The following is an 8,862-nucleotide window of genomic DNA, read 5'->3' as shown; positions in this document are numbered from 1 at the left end:
ATAGATAAGTTGAACAATAGGGTTGTGTGGGAGAAACAGAAATGAGGACTAAAAAACAGTCATATATTGAGGTACAATCGGAGTTAACAGCAGGCTAATCTACATGCAAATATCCACAGAAATTTGTTTTAAATCATAAACAATATAAAAACTACAAAAAGAAAGCTAATGCAAAACTAACCACAGGCTAAATAACCATTCAGATGAACCGCAATGACGTTTGAGATTGAGCATATATAAGAAACTTAATATTAAAGCTCAGATTTAATTTATTAGTACATATCTGACACATTGTCTTGTCCTTGATACATTATTATCATGTGTGCTGTTTGTCTGTTTTAATTATAATAATGTATCTTTTGTATTYATGCATAAACACCAACCCACTATTTTTGACTCTATAGCAGTGAACGGAATTGATTCTGCAGAAAAAGCAACTGATATWTTTTTATCACCACTAAACCATAATAATAAAATAAAAAAACAATATTACTTTTATAGCCTTTGTGGTTTTGAATAGCTTCATTTCCTGGACCTCTGCTGTGAATGTTGCAACGCCGCCACCACAAACTAACCCAACTCTTAAACAACCCAAACTTCCTTGCCTTTTTTTTTCCCTTCATGCATATATTTCAGAGCTTCGYCGTTTTAATTGTGTCATGTTGTGACTCTCTATTTTCCTCTTGATCAGTTTGCTGGAAAGCAGTAACCATCAAGATGAGGAGCACAGTCTCATTGCCCGCTATGCTGCTAGGCTGGCTGCTGATGCTGTGGTGAGATATACAGCACACCAGACATTTATTGCGCAGAACTATTAGGGCATTTTTCATTGCTGTCCAGTACCAAAAAAAAACTGTCCTTGATATTAAAAAAAAAGGATTTAGCATAATGCTGCCACTCCACTTTAGAGGTTTTCAGTCCTTTTTGACTGTCATTTTTAAGCAGACGCATACGTCTCTCTGTCCTCTTGATGAATGCCTGGTGACTTCACTGCTTTGTTTTCCTCKCGGTGCGATGTGAGCGGAGCTAGGCGGATGACATCACCCGGAGGTGAGGCCGGTTCACATGATGTCTCCTGCTTCGGTTTCACCAACAGGCTCAACAGCAGAGGGTCCCCACAGACCTCCCCTACTCTCTGGATGCCAACAAACAGCAGAGGCAGCTCATCGCGGAGCTGGAGAGCAAGAACAGGTCAGGGATGACTGCCTCCGAGACACCGTTCAGCTCGTTTCACTTTCAGGRGGAAAAAAGGGGGACGCCGAAACAAACTTCACACAGCATGCARTCAATAAAGCAAAGCATTATTAGCTGCTATTCAATTATGAGCTCATAATAGCTCCTGCTAAATGTCTTCTTTTTCACTGAGGTCACAGTATGCGCATAAAAGTAAAGGTCATAAGATGTATTTTAATGGAATATTTAATGCAAACTGTTCAAAGAGCTGCACAAACTGCATTTGGTGTAAATAACATGAGACAACACTATGTTAAAACACCAAAACCTGAAATGACATCATTTAACATTAGTCAAATCAAAGTTCAGGTAAATGGATGATGTCGTTTTAAAGTGCTTCTGTATAACATGGGCGACGCCCCTGCAGCTTTTTAACGACATGGTTGATGTTGTACTCCAGGAAAAAAAGGTCAGGTATAAATAATATATTTTAGCAGCCATGTTTACACGACACAAATACTGTAAATACTGAACTTACTGGGGCAGCTGAATGAAGAGAGTTATAGTTAGATGATTAAAAACTGCTGTTCTTGGCGACATGTCGMAACATCTGCAAGACACTCCACTTTTCACCAAGTTTATGATCATAGATGACATCATTTTGTTTAAAAAAACACGACTCAAGAATCATTCTGTACTGTCTGTTTTGCAGCAAGAGCAAGCGCAAATGTTTGGTGAACAAATAGTGCAGCTTTTGTGCAGCTGCTGGTTTTGAAAAATCACCAAATTAATCTATTGTTACAGCATGTTTCTGCTGCCCCCTAGTGGGGAAAACGAACAATTGTTTTATTGCAAATGATTGGGGGGGAGGGGGGTAGCGCAACATATTAAGAAAACATTAAAGCTATTGTTAGAAATGCAAWGTGAGTTTTTGCTCATTGTTTTTGAAATGCTTGTATGACAGAGAAATCCTGCAGGAGATCCAGCGGCTGCGGCTCCAGCATGAGGAGGCTTCCCAGCCTCCACCCAATAAGGGCCAGCAAAACCCCACCCTGCTCGCTGAGCTAAGACATCTCAGGTAATCACTTTATTGAATTACATTTTAATTATTTCATTCCAGAGTTCTAGACTAAAATTATCACATCACAGCAGATTTTAGCTCAGTGTCTGTAATATTTACTGAACTCTACGTATTTTTGTGTTTTCAACATTCAGTGGGCTGTGGCAGCCATATTGAATTAGATAAGTGTTAAAAGTGAATCAGTTGTAGCTCTATATCCTACGATTAATTCCTAAACGCCTCATAAAAATMTGTCCGGTCCTTCACGAGATATTTTGCTAACAGACAGACACAGGAGCACACACAAGCAAAAGCGATGCTGCCCGCCTAACTCATGTGTCTGATTAAAACAAGCATTTCTGCCGAGGCTGCTTTAAAAGACGTGTTCCTGATGTAAATGAACATGTGTTGGCGTCTGCAGATGTTGCCATTGATGTGACATCATGTTTTCATTAAAACTTTTACATTTTTTTGTCTTTTTTTTTCCCAGGCAACGCAAAGATGAGCTTGAACAAAGAATGTCTACTCTGCAGGAGAGTCGCAGGGAACTCATGGTGCAGCTGGAGCAGCTAATGATGCTTCTCAAGGTGCTACAGATGTGCCTTTCATCTCTGAGTGCAGTGCACTGTGGCCAAAAAAAAAAAAAAATACTCATGATTACTGAAGATGGAGCACATCCTGTCTCCTGTTTTTGAATCAGTGTTTAAATTTTAAAAAGGGGTCAAAGCTTGGTGTGAAAATCTGTTTAATGTCTTGATTCAGACAGGAAAAGGAGAGCTTTTCTGCACCCAAAGTAAACAGCTGCCCATGCTGGATTAAGTGGAGAGAATATCAATCTAATTAGCCCAAAAGGATCGATGTTAATCCATTAAACTTGCATGAGGGAGCCACAACCTGGCCACAACTCGAAAACAAACAAATAAATAATTGGATTTATTTAAAGATGCTGCTGCTGTTTTTCTGAGACACAACRTTGTTTTTCAGCTGGAGGAAGAACGGAAACAAGCTGTGAGTTTAAAATCTCTGACCTGACGTGCAATTAAAACTCTTCTTGGTGACGGTGTGTTTACCAAACTGAAGTGGTATAATTCTGTTTTCTGAATTATATTGGTATGTGCTAACCTGACAAAAAAAAATGCTTGTAGTTCTATTGAAATATTTATCAAGGAGATGAAAACATGTTTTAACAGCATGTTAAGCATTTCTGAAACGCAAATCTCACTTCATATTTGTAAATTCTGCTTGACTAATTCAGCATGAAAGATAGCTAAACTTAAATTAGCCGGACTATCAACTTAAATAAAATGAAAAAGAGAAATGTCTTTTTCTGCAAAAAGCACCGTGCGAACGCTGCAAGCTGAATGCTGAAACTCGTTTGTTAAAACTAACTAGCTAAAACCTACAATGCTAAATAAAAGCCAAAAGTAATAAAACTATCTGAAAGTACCAGAAGACTAGCTAAAAGCTAAATGCAGCAAAAAAAAAACTTGTTTGAAGCTGAAAATAACACAAGGCAAACTAAATGTAGCAAAAAATAGCAAAAGGCTTGGTTAATAGTAGCAAAAATYTAGCTAAAAGCCAAAGGGGCAAATGGCTGGATTAAAGCTAAAAATACAGAAACACTAGCTAAACTGAGCAAAAGGCTTGCTAAAAGCTAAATGTAGAAAAAATAGCTAGAAGCTAAAAGTAGCACAAGACAGGCTAAATGATATATGTAGCAAAAAGTAGCAAAAGGCTAGGTTATAATAGGGCTAGCTAGAAACCAAATGGAGCAAAGGTCAGATTAAAAGTAGCAAAAGGCTAACCAGACAAATGACTGGCTAAAACCTAAAAAATACAGAAACGCAAACTAAAATTAKCAAAATGCTAGCTGAAAGCTAAAAGTGGCAAATGACTGGCTAAAACTAATAACACTGCAGAATTCCCACAGTAAGAGTGACGTGTTTTAGTTGTAGGCTCTGTCGTTTGTGGGKTTTTTTTTACGTTAACTTTTTTTCGTCCAACAGACTCAGGGTCCCGGCTCTCTGCGCTCCTCTCCCAGCCACACCATCAACCGGCCGATCCCCACGCCGATCCACTCGGACTCTGCCGGCACCACTCCCACTCACACACCTCAGGACTCTCTGATGGGCGTGGGAGGGGACGTTCAGGAGGCCTTCGCTCAGGGTAACGCCTATCCCTGTGCTTCATGGCATTGACATTTTTACAGATATTAGTATGTAAAATCGAGCAGTCACGTGCTATAAATTCAACACTACTTCTTTTGTGTTCCTTTGCTTTTAGTTAACTTGCATATACAACCATATTTATAAATTATTTTTACTGGTATTTTACATTGCAGTAATGTCCTCAACAGGCAATGTTTGTCAGAATGACTGCAGATATGAAAACTGTTTAGACTAAAGATATTTCTACAAAGCAGGCATAGGCATGGATATATCTGGACCACAATGAGCTGCAAAATATTGACTTTGAGCATTAAAAAATGTAAAAAAGTTTATCTGTATGTGATCACTGATCAAAATGTTTCCTTTTTAAAGGTCCAAGGAGAAATTTAAGAAACGATCTACTCATAGCTGCTGACTCCATCACCAATACAATGTCGTCACTAGTGAAAGAGCTCAATTCAGGTAATAGGATTGAGGAGGGTGAAAACAGAAATTCTGCTAAAAATCCAGGGGTGCGTTGCCCCACCCTCACCTGCAGCTGGTGGCACCCATGGGTAGAAAAATAAATAGTATTTTTTTTGTCTGAGTTTTAAAGTATAAGGATATTATGYATTTATTTTTCCTTCCTCAGAGGGTGGCAGCGAGACCGAGAGCCTCTTGGATTCAGACTTCGGACGCTGTGACTTGATGGCTTCGACGTCTCCAAGTTTTTTCCTCACCAGGTATTCAGCGGCCGCGCACGCTTGCCGAAGCTCTCTTCCACTCCCGTGTCATTGTGGCCTTGTTGTTTTACGCAGCAGGCCTGCCGGCGCTGCRGAGGACCAAGGTTTCGAGAACAATCTGGAGCAGCAGCTGGAGGAAGAGCTCAAGTTGGAGGAGCTGGTTCAGCACAGACAAGAAACGGACAAAACCTGCATGGTGGGTCCAAAACCTGCATTTTGATTGACTGAATGACTTCTTTTCAGTCTTGTTTTCTCACTTCCTGTTTGTGTGGGTGTGGCTTAACACAGGTGACTCTGCAGCAGTGACTGTGACAGTCCAGGTGACTGGTAAGTTTCCGCTTTAGTTGTTGTTTTTATTAGAAAAAAAGAAACCAAAACTAGTTTTAGAGTGCAGACTGAAGTCTGTAATCTTTAATAAAGTAAATAATGACAGCTCTATTTCTTCTCAAGTGGCAACAGTGCAAATTAGCGATTTAAACAGAAAAAAGCAAGCTTTAAGATTAGGCTTGAGCAAATCCTTATTAGCAACTTCCAACTAACAAACAACTTTATAAACTTAATAAAACAYGCGGCTGAATGTCGTTTTAAAGGAGCTGGAGCCAAAAAAGGGATCAGATTTAGCAGAGAATCCGATTTTTCTGGATTACTGGTACTGGTTAATAAGCAAACACAGCCCCTTTCAAAGTGTTCAGCAGATTTGGAGCAGTGTGACTCCCCCACAGAGCGTCTACGCGGCCCCCCCAAAAACATTCCTCTCAATCTGCAGGAATGTGAGCCGTGGAATGAGTAATCCAGTTCAGCGCACGAATCGGTTGTTTTCACTCTGCTGCTTGGCAGAACATTTTAATTTCATTCGGCAAGGTCCTCTTTTTATCTTCATCCTTTTTTTCCCCTCTCTCTTTTGATCAAATCGAACCATTTCAACCCAACTATGTTAACAGTAACTAAGCAACAAATAAAGGAGAGCTTTTCTCACAAAGTAGCTCCTTCACTTTATGATTAGGTAAAGAAGTTAACGTAGGTTAAGAGTAAATGTTTGTTACATGTATTTAATGAGTAGAGACGTTGGTCATTTCTGCCAGAAAGGTAACTTGGCAGTTTAAATCTCAAGAACAGGTAAGAGAGGAAACACATCTCTTATCTACAAATACTTGAATTTCCTATTAAAATTAGGATGCAGACATAGAGTTAAATACCACTAGAGTGAGCCTCGCCTGTTCCGTCCAGTGTTAGCATCTGTGACAACAGCAAAAATGGCGACCAAACAGGGCAACTATTTGATTTCTAACAAGTCCAACTGGATATTTTTTACAGTGAATTAATAAAATTATGTTAAATTCTTTCAACAATCATGACAAATAGCTAGTCATATACAAGAGAAAATACAGTACATAAATGAGTAATGCGGATCTAATGCAGACCTAAACTTTGACATTTTTTAAATTTAAACTAATAAATCATATTTATAATTTCTTACCTGTCATAAATAAGGATAATAAATATTTACCATCCAGCACTTAGAACGTGTTCACTTCATACCTATAGGGTTAAACTTGTCTTTACTTACAGTACATTAGCTAATAATCGTCTCAACAGGTCAGGCTTGTCTAATATAAACTTAAAAATAGTTAAATATATAATATTCTTTTACACTGTGTAAATATTACATAAATCAGAGGCAAAACCAGCTTGTAATATTTAGTAGTTTGTGCTAAATTGTATGATTCAGCAAATCTATAACAATACAGTATATGCTACAGAATATTGGCTAACCAATTCATAATTCATTTATTCAGAATTAACAGAGATTATATCAGCTTTATAAGCTTATTTCAATTTTAAACAGTCACATTATTAGCTGGTCAGATCACATCCACATTGAGCTAAATCAAATCAAATCTACGTACTTTTGAAATGAGACACTTTTCCTGTTTCTCTTCTGTTGGTACATCCGCAACTCACACAGATTTCTGTCATTTTTTATACATTAGGTAGGTTATATACACTCTAAACTATTATTAATAATTTAGTTAATATTATGTGTTATTTGTGTTAATAGCATTTACATTTTTTTTTATAATCAACCGTAATTGTTCACTATTTTGCCAATRTGTACATCAATACTAAAACTCACTCTAGCTGTTCTAGACCACTGTGGCTTTAGATTATCAATGAAATATTATTAACATGCTTTACTTTGCTAATTGACAAACTCCTTAAATGCATTCATAGATTAAAAAACTGAAAAACATTATCCAAGATTGGAATTTTTTTCAAATAGAATGAAAGTTTCCTTTAAAAAAACGGTCTTAATGTAAAAATCTTCAACAAATTCCGGATCAGAACTGGGATGTGTATGTTTTCACACTCATTACACTTTATGTTTGAACATTTCTATATTGTCATCTTTATTATGTTTTACAGGTGAGCAATATGGAAGCAACAGGAAGTAGGAGACACTGGAAGAAAACAACACTGAGCTGAAATTTAAAAAAAAAAACAGCACTGAAGATGTGGAGATGTGGAGAGCTGAAGCTTCGGCGAATCCAACCATAGAAAATGTTTATGTAAAGATCTATTTTTTAACCAAGCACATATTTAAGGTAAAACTGTGAGCTGGTGTAAAGAGATTAATTACTGAGCTGTCTATTATACCACAGGTGCCATAAAAACACATTATTTGGGTGAATCATTTCTTATTTTTAACCTTTTTTTCTTTGTATGAGTTGCCAACAGAAACGACGCTGTAAATGCAGAGCAGGCACTGAGATCCTGTTTTTGAACACGCTGAACCAAATGTAAATGTTAAGTTAAACTGATTTATGACTCTTGGTAAATAATTTTGCATTTGAGCTGAAGTTATGAAATTATAAAACCTGAAATGTTAGTAGTTYTTTTTAGTCTGGTGTTTTACTCTGAGGCACAGGAACAAATTCAGTTTTATTCTATAGATGTTTCTTGCTGTTGCTACTAAATTGCTTTTGTATTGTTTTGTTTTTATGTTTTGTTTGGTTTATATGAAAAAAAGAATTGTTTATTACATCCATTTGTTTTATTTGATAAATTAGTACCGATATTGCACACTGCCTTAGCTGACTGGATGACCTCTCACTGCAATTTGTTCTACTGTCAAAGCAGCATGTAGCCTTTACGATGAAACACACCTGCAGCRATGCAGGGTGTCTTTTATTGAAGTTAAACTCATTCAAACTGATGCTGGGTTTAAATACAGGGCCAAACAGGTTGTAAAGCTTGGAAGTGCTTTCAAAAAATGTGGTAACGAACTAAAAAAAAATAYAAATGACCTAAATTCAAATACTGGCAATGATGCTGAAGAAGCCAGTGAATTTACAAATTAAATTTGAACTGGATCAAATAACGACAAAATAAATTATTGAGGAAAAATAATTCCAGAAAATAACCATCTGACTGTAGAGTTGGAAATATAGAAGAAAGAAAAACTATTAAAATCTCCAGATACTGATTATAAATGTGTTTTGTTGTGTTTCGTAGCCCTGCAACAACTGAGCTGATGACCTCACATGCAGAGTCAGCATTGGCTGTCTAAAATAATGCAACCCGAATTTCCCCAAAAAATGTTAGGACATTTTTGTCAATAAATAAATAAATAAACAGAATGCAATGATATACATATTTCATGAGCCCATATTTATTTACAATGAAACATAAAGATATCAAATGCTTAAAGTAAGATTTTTTTTATTTTTTTTTTAGGGCC

At 37.0% G+C, this 8,862-nt stretch overlaps 1 protein-coding gene across 11 annotated transcripts in view; it reads left to right on the top strand.

Annotated features, from left to right (window-relative positions):
• The window catches only part of dtna (dystrobrevin, alpha), a 19,872-nt gene extending 11,757 nt beyond the window's left edge, over positions 1-8,115 (top strand). For 6 of the 11 annotated variants that reach the window (XM_014032947.1, XM_014032952.1, XM_014032950.1 and 3 more), the window contains 11 exons: positions 692-773; positions 1,097-1,191; positions 2,138-2,251; positions 2,724-2,820; positions 3,218-3,241; positions 4,240-4,399; positions 4,774-4,863; positions 5,033-5,123; positions 5,199-5,319; positions 5,412-5,450; positions 7,548-8,115. In XM_014032947.1, coding sequence (XP_013888401.1) covers positions 692-773; positions 1,097-1,191; positions 2,138-2,251; positions 2,724-2,820; positions 3,218-3,241; positions 4,240-4,399; positions 4,774-4,863; positions 5,033-5,123; positions 5,199-5,319; positions 5,412-5,429 — 892 coding nt within the window. In that variant the 3' untranslated portion in view covers positions 5,430-5,450; positions 7,548-8,115. The remainder of the gene's footprint in view (positions 1-691; positions 774-1,096; positions 1,192-2,137; positions 2,252-2,723; positions 2,821-3,217; positions 3,242-4,239; positions 4,400-4,773; positions 4,864-5,032; positions 5,124-5,198; positions 5,320-5,411; positions 5,451-7,547) is intronic. The other 5 variants (XM_014032958.1, XM_014032957.1, XM_014032953.1 and 2 more) reach the window with 1 other exon arrangement.
• Positions 8,116-8,862: the final 747 nt, after the last annotated feature.

Source organism: Austrofundulus limnaeus, unplaced genomic scaffold (assembly GCF_001266775.1).
Source record: "Austrofundulus limnaeus strain Quisiro unplaced genomic scaffold, Austrofundulus_limnaeus-1.0 Scaffold1585, whole genome shotgun sequence".
Lineage (NCBI taxonomy): Eukaryota > Metazoa > Chordata > Actinopteri > Cyprinodontiformes > Rivulidae > Austrofundulus > Austrofundulus limnaeus.
This window is presented reverse-complemented; position numbering and strand designations above follow the sequence as displayed.